Here is a 17,933-nt window from a genome sequence, read left to right as displayed (position 1 = left end):
TGATGGGTAGTAAGGAGGGCACGTATTGCATGGTGCACTGGGTGTTACATGCAACTAATGAATCATCGAACTCTACATCAGAAACCAGGGATGTACTGTGTGGCGACTAACATAATATAATTTAAAAAATTATTAAAAAAAAAGAAAAGAAAATAGCTTTGATTTTTCTATAGTAATTGAAATAGGTAGCTCCCTCCATTAAGTAGTGATTATAGGAAAGTAGTTTAGTAGATGAGCTTTCTGCTTTATTTTACATGCTTCATAATTTACTACACCTAATGCTAGAGTGTTTACATATTTCTTACAAAATTAGTAAGATCTAAACTATTAAAAATGAAAGCAAACTACAGATTATTGGACAAATCAATTTGATAGGCATAATTTATAATAATTATTATTTTTAAATGCAGTTTCATCCATAGATTTGTCCTTTCCAAATGCTGTTATCAAACTGTAATTCATGGGTTATATTAGTCCTAGAGACTATTGTTGTTTGGCCTACTTTAGAAATAGACAAAATTTTATAGAAATGTAAATATAAGATAGATAATATATGTTCAGAGAAAAACATGTTTCCCTATTCTAGTACAAGAAGAGATTTAGCAGAAGTCTTCAGGCACAAGTCAGATATCTCAAAAGACATGTTTAATGTGTAAAGAGAATAATCAAAAAATTTTTTATAATATTCTAACAAATACAAGTGTGGATTATGATTCTTTAAGTCCCAAATGATAGCCTAAGTCAAAACGGTAGTACTTCATTTGGGAAATACTGTACCCAAAGATCTTACAACAAAATCAAAAGTAAAGACTGAAAGATACATTTAATATCATTAATAACTACATTTGCCCAAGAAGATACACACAAAAATATTGCAAGAGCAGTCACTGAATTAGGATCATTTATTAGCTCACTCAATAAAACATTCACTGACAACCTTCCCTATATTTTGCAATTAAACTAGTTAAACTAGAGGTACTAATTTCTCTATACAAACAAATCTGAATGACTAAAACATTAGAAAATAGAAAACAGAAAGGCTGTATCACCTGACTTTCCTCAATGGTACTTGTAAGTCCATTTGTGAGTTCGAAAGAAAAAAAATGATTCTTGATCTAATCTACTACAGTTTGGTCAAATGCTCCTTGACAGGCATAGGCTAACTAAGAGCATGAGTCCTGTTAATAAAACAGTGACTCAATCTTCACAGAATGATATCACAGTTTTTTAAAAGTTTAAAAAAAACTTTTATAAACTACCAAGGATCCCATGGGTGTTTAATTTCAGCAGAGTATATAAAGTTGAATGTATGAAGAATGCATATTAGAGCACTGAAAAATAAAAGACATAAATTGTATTCAAAGGACATATTGACGTCCCTAAACAGTATAGAAAAGTGCTAGTAGAACTAAGTTGTCAAATGCATTAAAGTTCATAAAGTAGAGATTCACGGCATTAGTGATCCCGAGGACAGTAAAGGATTTCATAAAGCTCTGATGCATTGATTTCCAACTTATACTTTATAAATAGTTAGTACACTATACTTATGAAGTTAGGATTTGGAAATGGGTGGCATTTTTAGAATAATAGTTTTCATCTCTTCTATTATTATTGGCTCTTTTATTACAACACTGGCCATTCATCTTGAAAACATGTACAACTATTCACAAAAGGAAGCTAAGCAAGATAATGTATTAATATTTTTACAAATGTCATTACTAGTATTAAAATAATACGCATTACTTACTGCTGATATAATAAAGACCATCATTTCAATATATCAAAGCATGCCTCCATATGTTCCATGGTGGAGGCTATCTGGTGAAGCTTATTTGTCCGTCTCTCCCATCAGCCCCCCTTGGTGATCAACTTGGGACCCAAAGCTACCTATTATGCTATGGAGCATGTGTTTAGTTTAGTGTTTTCAATAGTAACTTCCATGGAACAGAAGTCTTTGGGACACATTAATGGGTATAATATAATCAAGTAAATCTGGGGAAAAAAGGTATCTATACCTTGCTATAGATTCACAGTACACATTGATATCCTAACAGCTCACAAAAAAATGAAAGATTTTAATCCACTGCCTACGATAATCGAGCACAGAACATTTTTCTCTGCCATTTTCCCAATAGCTTCTGGCAGAGCAGTGTTCAATATAATACCAGTATGGGAAAGGCCATGACAAAAATTCCACATGTACTAATGGGTTATGGTCTACAAAAGGAGCACCCTGGTCAACAAATGCATATTAAAAACCGTAAGATACTGTTAGGGGCTGAAACGAATCCCTTCCAAAAAGGTATGTTGGAATCCTAACCCACACTACCCCAGAATGTGATTGTATTTGATGATAAGGTCTTTATAGAAGGAATGAAGTTAAAATGAAGTCATTAGGGTGGGTCTCAACCCAGTTGATGGATGTCTTTTTATTTTTATTTTTTTTTAAGATTTTATTTATTTATTTGACAGAGAGAGAGCATACACAAGTAGGCAGATGGGCAGGCAGAGGGAGAAGGAGAAGCAGGCTCCCCACTGAGCAGAGAGCACCATGCGGGGTTCAATCGCAGGACCCTAAGATCATGACCTGAGCCAAAGGCAGATGCTTAACCAACTGAGCCACCCAGGCGCCTGACTGGTGTCTTTTTAAAAAGGAGAACTTTAGACATAGAGAGAGATACACACAGAGGAAAGATGATGTGACGTATGAAGACACAGGGAGCAGGCTGTCTTTAAGTCAAGCAACACCTGAAACTATAGGAAACTAGGTGACAGAACGAGAACAGATTCTCCCTCACAGGTTTCAGAAGGAACTAATCCTGTTGACATCTTGAATTTGGAACTTTTTAGCCTCCAGAACTTTGAATAATACATTTCTGTTCTTCTTTTTTTTTTTTTTTTTAAGAGTTTATTTATTTATTTGACAGAGATAGAGACAGCCAGCGAGAGAGGGAACACAAGCAGGGGGAGTGGGAGAGGAAGAAGCAGGCCCATAGTGGAGGAGCCTGATGTGGGGCTCGATCCCAGAACACCGGGATCACGCCCTGAGCCGAAGGCAGACGCTTTAACCGCTGTGCCACCCAGGCGCCCCCATTTCTGTTCTAAGCCAGCGAGTTTGTCATGGCAGCCTTAGGAAACTAATACAGATACATCATTAATTCCTTCCTTATATTATATTCTCATGGACTTAAGTAATAGTAATAACATTAATACTATACCCTAATTAAGGGAAATATAGGAAGAAGTTTTCTGTCTTCACTAAATATGACAGGTATACTTACTAAAGTGAGGCCATAAATTAAAAAATATCCTGGACCCAATCACTCTTTTTGGAATTTGCTTTTACTTTACAGGTTTTGTTTACCCACTTCATTTGGTAAATGCTCTTGATGATGGTGCTTTTTCATTCAACTATTTTGCTCCTTTAAAATAAGAAATCCTTTCTTACTAAATGATAAGATACAATGAAAAAAATTTGCTCGCATTTTCCCCCTTATCTTGCAAATCTGTGAAAGAAAGCATACATTTGAAATTCATATTATCATCAACTGACTTGAAAAAGGAATACAGAAAAAGTATAAATGAAAAAGAAATTGTGTAAAGAAAGAATTTTACTCTGAAAATAAGCTTGAGGCCTCATCCAAAAGAACAATTAGGAGAAAGGAATGATAAATTAATATAATACTTCTGAGACTCTTTCTGAAATTAGAAATTCAAAAGGCAGAAGAGGATAGTCTAAAAATGTCTGAATTGCTCTACTCTCTCCTGCCAAAAACAAGGGACTGTCAGACTCACAGACTTTTGGGGGCAAATAAGTGGAGATCTGTTACTGTTGAATGGGGATATGTAATAGTTAATTTTATGTGTAACTTGACTGATCAGATATCTAGTTAATCATTATTCCTGGGTGCATCTGTGAGCATCTTTCTATAGAAAATGAACATTTGAATCAGCAGACTGAGTAAAGCATATTGCGCCTCCCGTTGTGATAGGCTTCATCTGATTCACTGAAGAATACAATAAAAGGTTGCATAAGAAAGACCCTGGTCTTGTCCCTTTGGACTCAGATTGAGGTTGAGACTGGAACTTAACACCATCAGCTTCCTGGTTTTCAGGCCTTTGGACCCATACTGAAACTATACCATTGGCTCTCCTGATCTCCAGTTTCAGAACTGGAGATGATGGACTTCCCAGACTCTCGAATTGCATGACTCAATTCCTTATAGTAAATAATCAATCTCTGTCTCTCTTTTTCTCCCTCTCTGGATAGACAGATATATGGACACAGATATAGATGTCTTTCAGAATAACAATATCTCATTACGGAAGACTAAAGGGAAATATCCTATTCGTTCTGTTTCTCTGAAGAAACCAGATTAATACAGGATGTGAATTTCAAGAATTATGCAAATGGAGGAAGATGATAAACTGGATTCCTAAATATGCTCTTAATATCCTGTGTGTACTCCCATGTTTATGTCAAGATACTAGATTCCAACTGCTCATGCAGTATCTTGTTAACTAGGGTCTTGAATGATAGACACTAATCTTGTCTCTTGTACAAGTGACTTGTTTGGCTAACTGCATTGCTTAGTAAGTTGTTACTGAGTAAACCAATGAATGAGCAAATAACTTCAGGTGTGGGGTGCCTGGCTGGTTCAGTCAGAAGAGCATGCAACTCAATCTTGGGGTTGTGAGTTCAAGCCCCATGATGGGTGTAGAGATTATTAAAAAATAATAAACTACAAAAAATAAGTGCAGGTGTATACATTTCAAGTAGGCTAAATGTTAGCAAGCTGATGTCATCTGATCATTTTATTTTTGGTAGATGATAGAAGATAATCTCTGTCTCTCTGTCAATCAATAGATGATAATTTTCCTTTCAGAACTAACAGTCTAACTCTGCATCAATATAAATTAATGTTTGGTGAAAAGGCAGAAAAAAATATTAATTGTAGCCTAGGTTAACTATACCTCTAAGCCATATCTTGTTCTATACAAAATCTAAGTCAAACCTTTTTCTCCCTAAGAGTAATCTATATGACAAAGAATCTGAGCTTTACTGGATTCGAATCATGTGTAAAACATTGGTCTTGTCATAAAATGTCTTAAAACTATTTGAGATTCAATTAAATGCCTAAATCTCAACTAGTACAGGCCTTTGGGTAGTTGTGAATAACGAATGATAAGTTTAGCCATATTAAAGTCAGAAAAAATAAAAGCCCTCAATATAACAAATGGAAAAAAATAGTATACTTGCCATTTTGACTATATAATTTTTCTATAAAGGACAGTTTTAAGTGACTTGAGCTAGGTAAATATGGTTTTTAACTCACTTTTCTTTTTATATGTTTATCATGTATAAAGAACTCTGAGAAATTCTCTACTTGCTATAGTTCTTTTGTCTCTGAAAAACTGTAAGAAATTTATTCCCAATATTAAGCCAAAGTATTCCCAAACAATTTTAAAGTAGTGAATAAATATTTACGTTCCAGCAGCAAATTTTTTGTTACTTTATGATCCTCAGAAATCTGAAAAACGAGACCAACCAATGATACAATTTTATACATGTAATTAAATTCAGGAAAGATAAATGATAAGCAGTGATTTGTGAAGGGAATGTTTACTTTGGTATATCTTTTATCTTTGCAAGGTTATTACTAAAGAAATGATTTAACGTTCACCTTTAGCTGTAGTGCCTTCTCTAAGTTTTCAATCTTTCTTTCAGCTTTCCTCAGATTCCTCAGCTCCTCTGAGTCTGTGAAAGAGCTCTTTGGGGACAAAGACCTTGAACGTTTCACAGGTGGTTCCTCGAGAATAAAACAAGGACATGGTTGAACTAGTTGGAACACTGGATTATGAAAGACATGCAAAATTAAAGAACAAGTAATTTTGAATACTAATAATGAATTATAAAAAAAATCCTGCATGGAATACCAGAGAAATAACAAGCGGAATTACCACAGTGCTACCGCTAAAGGTTTCTCTGTGACTCGTTAATGAGAATATTCATTTACATTTACATTGTTTCTTTCAGAATAATGATGTCCCATTAGGGAAGACTAAAGGGTTATAGACTCAGAAATGCAAGAAACCTCATTACAAAGGAGGGGATAGAGGCTGGTCTAATTGCTCTATAAGGGTCCAAGGTTACACTTGATAGGACAACCAGAAACAAGAGGGAAAGGATTTTTTTCCCTTTGAAATAGTTTAACACACTGTGAAGTTGAAGGAACAATATGCTTGAGGAATATAAATACAACAGACAGTAGATCTTATACCATAATGACCATATGGTCATTAACTATAATGTGGCTAACTAGAGACAAGAATGTGTGTTTATATTATGTACGGCTTCATATACCAATCTGGAGAAGGAATGTGTGAAAGCAACTATTAAGCTGGGCAACATATTGTTCATACTTACAGCATGTCCTTATAAAAAAGAAAGAAAATTTCGTTCCAAATATCCCTCTCATTTTCTTGACTTTTGTTAAAAGCAACGAACATCAAAGCACTACATTTTTTAACTTCAGCAATGTAGCAAGCAACCAAATTAGGCCCTATAATGTATCTCAATTTTAGGAATGTTTTCTTTCACTTAAATAAAGCTCCATACTCTGAGACTACTCCAAAATGGCAAGTAATGTATAATGCAGTTATGTTTAAATAAATAAATACGTATATACATATATAAAGCTCGTTCTTCTGAAAATTACTAATAATATTAGAGGGAGTAAATAGGACTATAATAGAAACACGGATCTATTTTTAAATACTTCCTTTACTAAGATAGTTCTACTTATAGGAAAAATGGAAAGAACGAAAAGCAATTATCTTGAAAAACATAGTTTTCTGCTTATAAAATCATTATTTTCTACTGCCAAAGTAACAAGTGTGAGAAAAATATGTCTAAAGTTCCTTACTTCTCTATTTATCTAGAGAAAACATATTGACAATGTTACATAACAACATATTTACAATATGATATAAAATGTCTATTTTAGTGTTCACAGAATCTTTTGCAGCCTAACAGGAATACATACTATAGTATATATACTGTAATACAAATATTATAAAAAGGAAAAGCTAGACATTAATAAATGAGAAACATGCTATGGAAAATTTGCTTATTTTTCTCTATCACTATACCTTTAAATCCGAAAAACATAACTGCATAAATTAAAGTTAAATTCTGCTCTATAGTTTATATCCACATAGGTAGTATTTTAAATATCATATCTGAATGAGATAGAAACATTAAGATATATTTTTCTTTTAACAATATTACATTAAAATGATTATGAGAGAACTAAGCAAAACTTTTTTAAACTTTTTAATTTTATATAAATTCAGTTAATTAACATATAGTGAATTATTAGTTTCAGAGGCACAGTTAAGTGATTCATCAGTCTTATTTAACACCCAGTTTAGCAAAACTTTTTAACAAAAGAATGTTAACTTACTGCAAAACAGCTCTACTACTACTAATCATTTAATTAAATTAGGAATACATTATTTAGTCTTTAAAAAGGGAAAATGCTCTACTCACAACAATTTATTTTAAGATTTTATTTATTTATCTGAGAGGGAGAGAGAGAGAGAGCACGAGAGAGTGCAAGAGCAGAGGGAGGGAGAAGCAGACTCCCCGCTGAGAGAGCCAGACAGGGGGCTTGATCCCAGGACCCCGGAATCATGACCTCAGCTGAAGGCAGATGCTTAACTGACTGAGCCACCCAGGTGACCCACACAACAATTTTTTATCAAGCATTTGGCACATAATGTTTTTTTTTAAAGCTTCCAGAAATATAAGCAGAGAAGTAAATGCTGTTTGTTTTTAAACTTCATCGCTTGCTTTGCCAGCCTCACCCTGACAAATTCACAAAATGACAAAATGTCCCTACCTTGTGTTTTCCTTCAGTATTTGTCCAGATGCTCTTCTCTGAGGAACCCCTGTTGGTAGATTTGCTCTCTGACAGTTTTTCATTTGCTACTTTTAGTTTCTCCTGTAAATACTCAATTTCAGACTTCTGTGAGACCATTAAAGTTTCTAAGCTCGATAAAGATGGCCGTTGAGATACCTATTTAAAAAAAGTGTATGTGCAAATATATATGCATGTTTGTATGTTATTTCTCAGTGTGCAAATACTTATACATAATATTATATCATATAAATAATAAGTATTCAGAGAAGGAAAATTCATTTCAACAATAAACTGTAAACTAGCATTAGCTAAACTTCTATCATCCTAATACAATGGCATTTGTCAATAAAATAACCAAGAGTTTACATAAATATTTTACAAATAATATTGCCATACAGAATTACAGAGAAAAACATTACAGCATGGTTGCATGAAACATACCACTCATCTGTAAATTAATTATTTCAAAAAAATATGATTATACACATATGAATTTCCTCATGAAATACTCAATCCGCCATTTGATCACAAAGAGTCATATAATACCACTGAATATAAACTTGGGAAAAGGAAATCAACAGCACTATAAGTCTAATTATCTTCCAATGTTCCATAACAACAACTCACAAAACTCTGATACTTTTAAAGTCAATATACAGTCTACTGTATTCTCTTTTGAAATTTATTACATGACAGATAATCTGCTAATGGTAAGCACCACATTTTGGCAACAAAAAAAAAATCACAGAAAAATTAAGCATGTGGGATACCTTCAAGAAATATTAGTTAGTAAAAACCAGCATTCTGTGAAATTCTACTACCAACTTAACTGAATATATTTGAGGCCATTAAAATCTATGCATATATCATATTCAAATTAACCACACCACTTACAAAAAACAAAACCACTAAATCATAGTGAAAACAAGGTTTTCGTTGATTTCCAGCAAAGACAGTCAAATCTCAAAATTATAATATTGGATATAAAATCAGTAGCCTTGCAAACAGTTTCATTTAAAATGTGGAAAATCCTATCCACTCTAAATGATATTCTTAAGGGCTATAAGAAGAAATACATATGTTTAACTTTTTTGAACCAACAATGGAAAATATTACCCTTTTACAGTTTGAACTCTTTTTTCTTTTTTTTAGGGAATAGGCAAAACTGTCCTAATTCTAACTTCTAATTATTATGAGAGAGGTCATCCTTGATTTTTTATATTATTACACCTTATCTATTTAAATCACTTGATCTGTTTCCCAATCTTCATTCAATTATATTGCTAAATATTGTCCTCAGTATTGTGTATATTGTACTCTTACCATACTTACCATTTTTTAAATACTTACTCCATTACCTTTCTTTAAATATCAAATTAAAATACTTCAAGCACTTTTATTCCAAACTCTAAATGACTTTGCCCAATTCTAACCTCCCACTTTTTAATCACCATATGACTATTTATTTCATTGTTTCTTCCTATCATGTAAGCAAATTTATGATGTTTGTAACTATTTCCTTTGACTGGGCCACTAATCTAAACAGTTCTCAAAAGCTACCTGCTCTTATCCAGGTTCCTTTAAATAAAATTATTAAGAATATATTAATATCCCATCACTTACCAAAGAAATTTTAAATAAATAGTTCAAGGTCAAACAAAAATTTGGAATAAAACGGAAATAACATAACTTTAGCTATATTGGTATATCCAATAAGCAATCCCATATTCTTTAAATGAGTTTAAATGAGTTTTCTAAGATATCACTGGATTATAATGTAGTAGATAAGAATGTAAAAATTGGATTATTCAGTCAAGAAGCTGTAATGATAAATAATTGAAATACTTGTGAAGACATTAAAAATGCTCCAACCATGGATACTGTCATCATCATTGTAAGGATTTTATATTTAGGCAGCGGTCCTTCAAAATTCTTCAACAAACAATAACAGAAACTCAAAAATAAAATACTATGAAAGCACTGATTAACTCAAATTTACAAAGAAGTGGGGAAGATAACGTAAGTAAATAAATAAAATGCTTTGTGTTTAGTATATTTTAAAATCACAGCTTTAGAATTCATTCAACAGAGACACTTGTAGACATATTACACATTTATATAGATTATTTACATCCACAAAAAAACTTATACATGCTCCCAGTGTTTTTAAAATCTGATCTTTTCCCTCTCTTGCCTTTTACCACTTTTGCAGGAGACATAGTAACAAAAGTATTTCATACTTATCTTAATATGACCATTTTTAAAAGCACAGGTAAAATGAAATGTCAAATGATGCTCAGATTCACCTAAGGGCATAAGGAGGGTTTTGGTGACGGTAGCTACTCAGCTCCAGCCAACTGTTTTCCTAGGGGAATGAATGTGCCCCACTGCTGCCAGAGCTACTGATTTTTCAAAAGAAGTAAGGAATTAGGGTTTCTAAGGGAAATCTCCTAATTTTAAAATGTTGGCCAGACTCTATTTATGACTCCTGTATTTTGAGAACTGCTACAAATTTTCTAAGGAAATTTTGAAATATGCAACAAAGCACATAAAAATGTGTCAAGCCTTTGGCTTAGCATTCTAGCCATGCTGAAGGTTGATACAGAAAGATATCCATGATAAACTGCTAAATGAGAAAAGCAGGTCACCAAAGAATATACTATATAGAAACAGATTTTGCCAAACTTGCAAAGGAAAAAAAAAAAACACAACAACAAAACACCCTAAAATGTTTTAGTGTCATTTCTGAGTGGAAATATGTGAATTATTTTCTTCATATTTATTTGAATTTCCTTAAATTTTACAATGAACACAGCACTAAATTTGTTTTTCAAAATGTAATTTTTTTCCCTTCAAATAAAAGGAATAAAAGTTGAGTATAAAATTTTCAGATTATATAGGAGAAATAGAAATGAAAGTCTTCATAATCACATCCCTTATAGTTTGCTAGTGGTAACTTTGGGCTATATCACCCAGACATTAAAAAGAAAAGGAAAACTGTTATAATTCTGCCCTTTAACCTTCTTTTCTAAAATTAATAGACTTAATTTTTAGAACAGTTTTATACTTACAGAAAATCTAAGCAGATGCTGTAGAGCCCTATACCTCCCACCCCCACCCATCAAGGTTCCCCTATTATCAACATGGTACATTTGTTACAAGTAATGAACCAATATTCATACATTATTTTTAACTAAAGTCCATAATGTATTCATATCTCCATAGTTTCTACATAATGTCCTTTTTCTGTTCCAGATACCACATCCACGATACCACATTTACTTGTCATGCCAGCAACTCTTGGCTGTGGCAGTTTCTCAGACTTTACCTACTTCTGGTAACATGGATAGTTTTGATGAGTAGAGTGATATTCAGGTGCACTGTAGGATGCCCCTCTATTGAAATTTGTCTGAGTTTTTCTCATGATCAGACTGGGGTTATGAGTTTGGGGGAGGAAGATCATAGAAGTGAAGTGCCATTTTCATTATATTATATCAAAGTTACATAGTATCAACATGATTTAACTCTTGACATTGACCTTGATCACCTAGATAAGGTTGTATTTGACAGGTCACTCCACTGTCCCCTATCCATACTATACTTAATGTGCTTTGTAAACTATTTATAACATATATGAGAAATACGTACATCTTTACTTGTCATTATCCTTTCAAGCGCTGCTTGGAAGGCTTAGCAAAATCAAGACAACCAGTACCCCTGTCTGGGGAAGTTCATTCTATGTATTGCCCTCAAAATCCTAGAATCTTTGAAAAGTTTAATTTTCTTACTAAGAATTATTAGTATTGAATCAATAATTTTTTCCTCTAATATCAAAAACCCTTATTCACCTTTATAGTTTACAGTCTTAAAAGATAATGAAAGGTATGGTGCTAGACCATAGCTAATCTTGATGAGAAGTGATCAATGGAATATGTGTCCAAATGCCTCCAATTGAACCTATCTCTTTAAATTGACCATTATTAATATATAACTTCTTTTTCACATTGATCCACAGAGATCATTTTGATCAAGAAGTCCTGTAGAAGATGCAGAGTGGAAGGGGGACAGGAAAAATCATTCATTAGGTGTTGTACAAATTACTATTAAGAGTTATATAAATGAAATAATCTAGTCATGTTGTACTAACTTCAAGCAACATCGTATAGCATTATATATCAGAGGCTGAGTGAATAATGCCTAATAGAAAAGTGTTTCAAAATATAATGATGAAAAAGAATTGCAAGTTAAATTGTTTTCCTTATTGGTAAGTTTTAATTAAATATATTCATTTGTTTCCTACTATATTAAAATAATAGTAACTATCATTTAGTGAAAAAATATTGAGGTCCTCGCTGAAGATAAGCATTTAACATATATTATTTTACTTATTTAAGAAATTTATAAATTCCAAACCTGTCAATACATAATGTAGCCTACTGTAAAACATAAACATCTAAAAGGGCATGATACCGCAGCAAAAGAAATAATTTCTCCTAAAATAAGCTCACTGAAAATTCAATATACATTAAACATACATGTATGCTTAAAATCTGTAACATATGTGTGTATATAAAACATCTAACCTATATACAAATGTATCAGAGAAAATGACATCTTGAATAACTGTTCTCTGAAAATGAACTCAAATCCTCTAGGAAGAAGACATAGTATAAAAATATATAATATATGTTAAAGAGTATACACACACACACACACAAATTTTCTTCTCAAGAAAAATCTGAATCTCTACAAAAACTTGAAATTTTATTTAAAATTGATTTTAGAAATGCAAAAATACATCTACTGCCAATTTATAAAACGCTATTAGCTGAATCATCCACCTGAAAATGGATAACTTTAATTATAGTCACAAGTTATTTTTTTAAAAGGGAAAAAGAAAAATAATAAGTCAACATGACATTATAATTCAAGAGTCTTATTACAAAAGTTCACAAATGGAATTAGGTATACCAGTTTAAATTCACACCTCACTTTTAGAAAGACTCCTAAATTGAGTAATAAATGACTAATATTTAATAATAATAAAACTAAGTTAGTACCCAATTTTTAAAAATATAAATATCTGCAAGTCTTTACTTGCACTCACTTTCAACCCAAATATCCCCTGATTGCATTTAGAGATCACAAAATATAATGAAATTATTTACTACATTTAAACTATCACCATCTCCTCTCATAAACACCATCTGAATGTCACATCATAGCAAAATTCAGTACTATAAAGTAGTCAGTTAAATTAAACTTTCCTTTAGTATCTCAACACTTGTGTGATACGGCCAAATTAATGAACAAATAAAAGGAAAAATCTAATTTCACAACTTTTAACTACTTCTAACAGCATATTTAACAGTGAATGGGTTATAGTTGGGTGCTCTGTTGGCTTACAGTCACATCCAGTGAGTGACAACAGTCTCTGTATTACAAAATTGAGCAACCACAAGCTAGTTGTTTCTTCCATGACATGTAAATATCACACTGCACTGACAAAAATTAGTGATATTTACATGTCACAAAGACTGTTTAGAGTGTCAACTCTATAATATACACATTGACTGCAGATTCCAATCCCAAGAGTAAACTAATCCTGGGCTCACTTAAAAATGAGAATGGAAAGATTAAGTGATTTGCCTACAGATTTGGGTTTTGGTTTTTGTTTTTTTTTTAACCATTTAAGGTTAGCAAAATTGAACACAAGTTTTTCCAGAAAGATATTATATGCCTCACATTCTGTTAGAATTTGCAAATCTAAATATTTGAAGTGTACCTCTTAATGGTGTCCTAAAATGAATTTCTTGATTCAAGTAAATAATGTCCTCTTCAGCATGTCTCTAAATATGGAACTTTTAGGTACAATCCATTACTTACTATAATGCGTACTCTAAGTTTTGTAAACATTTGACACATGTCACCAGTAAAAGAATCAAAATTTGTGTACTAAAGGTATAAGCAAGGGACTACGCTTGTTATGCATTATCATCTCTATACATTAAAACCTCAATCATACTCAAACAAATTCACTAAAGTGTGGTTTTCAATCTGCTAACTATGCATTCCATAATAGCCTGTAATTATTAAAAACTGACAAGAAAGCTACGCCACCTGTGTTTATGTGAAGCCAGGTAATGAAAAAAACAACAACGCTGTCATCACCTCTCAATTCCTGATTGCATTATCAAAACTGTAGCCGAGTTTGGCATCTGGGTGTGACCTTGTTAACTGCTAGGGTAATTAAATTTATTCTATTGGGAAAAAGGATGATAAATTATTAGCAAGAAGATTTTGTTCACATTTTATTAAATTGGCCTGTCAAAGGGTTGGCCAAATTATCAAGGGCCTCATTTATTGGAGGCCAGCCATATTGCCACATCTGTTACAATTATTTATAATTTCAGCAGTTGAAAACCAACTGAGTTAGGCATCCGCCATGTAAAGTAATTTACAAATTATCTGATGAGGGAGTGTTTTAGCTTCTCCCTCATTTCTAGCCAGCAGAAAGCCGCGCTGTAATTACAGAACACGATTAGGTTCTTTGGGGAACTTATCTTGCACTCATAGCCATAGTAAGATGCAGCAAGAACATATGGAGGAGCTTGTGCTTCTACTCCCTGAAGCTCGTGACCCGCCTGCCGCTGAGCCCTTGAGTTGAATTTGAATGAGAGTGCCATGGCTAATGTTCTACACATGCACCATTTATGCCACAAAACAAATCGGATCACTGTTAATTATGAAGCAGCTATAATCAGGCCTTCACATCTGTGTAATGTGAAGCGCAGTAGGCTGTATTCCAATAATGTATGACTACCTTTGGGTCGCAAATTGCGAGCCATATTGCCTCAGTAGTAGTTACTGAATTCAAAGTAACTCCTTTGATAAAAGCCCATCACATGGATATTTTTATCCAGCTTTATAAAAAAAAAGAGAGAGAGAGAAAGAAAGAAAAAGCAAACCCACAAGCCTTTCTTTATCAGCTATTGACCAGAACAGTTAAAGCATATGGCACAAGTTCATTAATGAACAACACAGAGCACTCTCATTTAATGAAACCACTTGAGCCATAAAAATCAGATTTAGTTAATTCCCTGTTTCCCATTTTTTTCACATCTAGCCTAAACCTAGGATCTACTTAATATTACAAGTTATCGAGACACAAAATATATTTTTTACAAATTTACACAGAATATAAAAAAGCCTGTTCTGTAATATTAATAACCTTAAAAAAGAAAGGCAATAATAGGATTTTTTGTCTTACAAATTGAATTTCATCACAAATCTCATCTAAGAAAGCACAAACTATTTGTTTCTTAGAAAGTGAAGCCTAACAGCTGTATTCTAACAAAAAATAGTCTTTATTCCATGAGAAATCTTTCTGTGAAAAGGCAGCTAAACAAGCTGCACCCAGATGGCAAACCAGCTACAGTTTAATTAATCCACTAAAAGCCATTCAGATTTCAGTAAGGGTAATGTAATTTTGAATAATAGTAGGGAAAAAAATCACTAAAACATTCTTAAGTTTTATTATAGCAGCAAGAGAAGTGCCACTATAGAGTAGTTAAAGGTGAGTTGCAGTTTCCATTATATATGCTAAATTTCTAGATTTTAATATCTTGGGCTGTTTCATTCTGCTTGGAACTTAAAGCAGGCTTAAAATATCAGTATATCTATTGAAGTCCCCCCACCCTTTAAAGAAGAAATGGTTTATTTTTTTTGCAGGGTAGTGAAGTTGTATAATTATCACAAGTTCAAATTTCGTGAATATAATGCAGAAAGAGCTTTAGGGAAAAAAAGTTTATAGTTAAGACTTAAAAAAGATAAAGACTTCAAATTTTTTCTTTAAATAAAAAAGTTCTTCATTTATCAAAGTTAAAAACCATGACATAGCATTATTTTATTGTTGAGTTGTTTTCTTCTAAAGGTTGATTAAATATCAAACTGTTTGAGAGATCATTTCCCATATATTTCTGTGACCATGTCTACATATACAAATGAATTAAAAATATAAACATTGAGTATAATTAAGTTAAAGCAGTTTTCACTTAAGATAATGCTGCAGAATAAGTCAACTTTTCAAAATGAGTTTATATATAAATTCCAAATTAGTTAAGTGTGAAATAAGATGGTGATTAATGTAATTTTAAAGTACATTATATATAACAGTTATTACATATTAAAAATTATTTTGATGCTATAATAGTAAGATACCCATGGGGCGCCTGGGTGGCACAGCGGTTAAGCGCCTGCCTTCGGCTCAGGGCGTGATCCTGGCGTTATGGGATCGAGCCCCACATCGGGCTCCTCCGATAGGAGCCTGCTTCTTCCTCTCCCACTCCCCCTGCTTGTGTTCCCTCTCTCGCTGACTGTCTCTATCTCTTTTGAATAAATAAATAAAATCTTTAAAAAAAAAAAAAGATACCCAAAGAAAGTACAAGATTGATATTCTTCCATTTTGAAAATGAGAAAAAAAAGTGTAACTGAAACAATAATACAGTAAAAATCATGAAAAGCAAACCAATTATTAATGCTGGCATATATCCCAGCTACAGTATGACAAAGCTTAACATTACTCTGAGCCTAAGTTAAGGTACTACAATCTGATCTCTGCCAACTGAGAAATTAAAATACTTTAGTTGATGCCAATTAGCCACCATCAATACTAGACCCCCTGATTGGCAAGAAAACAAAGCTAACTAATACTGACATTGTTTTCTCCTTTGCTGGTTGGAAAATTCTACCACGTCAATTCAGCACTGCTAAAGAAAAGAGAACAGGAATTTTGAGTACAAATGTAAGTATTCCACATCACAATTAGATAATCCCTTGCATAAGTTGACTCCTTAATGCTCCTATGTCCTACTTACTGGAATTGTTATCGAAGAATACTTGATCATTGTGAGAGGCTAAATGGGTTTGGAGCAGGGTATACATTTTTGCATGTGTTCATTCAATAAGCATTTGTTGAAATTTAAATACTAATTACTTAGGGGAGTGGGAGATAAAGGTTTTCCGTTATGAAATGAGTAAGTCACAGGAACAAAAGGCACAGCATAGGAAATAGAGTCAATGATACTGTAAAAGTGCTGTATGGTGACAGATGGTAGCTACACTGTGGTGAGCACAGCTTAAGGTATAGAGATGTTATATCACTATGTTGTACACCTGAGACTAATGTAACATTGTGTCTCAACTATATTCAAATTAAAAAAAAAAAAAGAAAACACAAAACATTATAGCCTATGGTAGTTAGTTGCACATGCTTAAAATGTCAACCAAACATAAATAAATAATCCACTAAGTAAATAAATATATCTAATAGCCATCTGTGTATCACCAGACCACATAGGCCTCCAGTCATGATAATGATGGTACTTATTAACCTTAAGCCTCAGAGGACAAGGACTATACCTTGTGTAACTCTGTACCCATTGTGTCTAATACCATAGAGTCTAAAATAAACATATGAAAGATGATTAAAAAAAAAAAACCAACTTCACCACCACCAACAAAAAAAGGTACATTCCTACGTGAGACTACCAGGGAGTCAAAAATGTTTTTAAACATTTAATCCTATTATAATGAAATGGTAATGGTAAAAGCAGTTTACAAATTTATATACTGTATGTTTCCAATGATATAAAACATACAGTCTCCATTTTCTTTTTATATCCTTACGTGCACACACACACACACACACACACACACACACACGGCCACATGTAGGGATCAAGAGTGTAAGCACACTTGGGGGCTAAAACCAGGCCTCCCTCCTCAGGTCTTCTTCCACCATCATTTGGACTGAAGGCGAGGCCAAGCACTGGGGCTAAGATCTAGTTTCCTTACATCCCCTCACATCAATCTACATATGTCTAGAAGAAACCATTGGCAGAGACTTCTCTACTCCCAGTATTCAACCTACTACCATTACCTGCCTTAAATTCACTGGAACTAACCTCATTATGCCTTTTATTATGATTTATGTGGGTCACCATAAGG

General features: G+C 33.0%; 1 protein-coding gene across 3 annotated transcripts in view; it reads right to left on the bottom strand.

Moving 5' to 3' along the window:
* Positions 1–17,933, bottom strand: part of CNTLN (centlein) — a 285,688-nt gene that overhangs the window by 127,788 nt on the left and 139,967 nt on the right. For all 3 annotated transcript variants that reach the window (XM_040631462.1, XM_040631460.1, XM_040631461.1), the window contains exons 9-10: positions 7,905–8,081; positions 5,685–5,810 (exon numbers count right to left, since the gene is read on the bottom strand). In XM_040631462.1, the coding sequence (XP_040487396.1) occupies positions 5,685–5,810; positions 7,905–8,081 (303 nt within the window). The remainder of the gene's footprint in view (positions 1–5,684; positions 5,811–7,904; positions 8,082–17,933) is intronic.

Source organism: Ursus maritimus, unplaced genomic scaffold, assembly GCF_017311325.1.
Source record: "Ursus maritimus isolate PB19 unplaced genomic scaffold, ASM1731132v1 scaffold_17, whole genome shotgun sequence".
Classification (NCBI taxonomy): domain Eukaryota; kingdom Metazoa; phylum Chordata; class Mammalia; order Carnivora; family Ursidae; genus Ursus; species Ursus maritimus.
The sequence above is the reverse complement of the archived record's forward strand: the minus strand, read 5'-3'. Positions and strand labels throughout refer to the sequence as shown.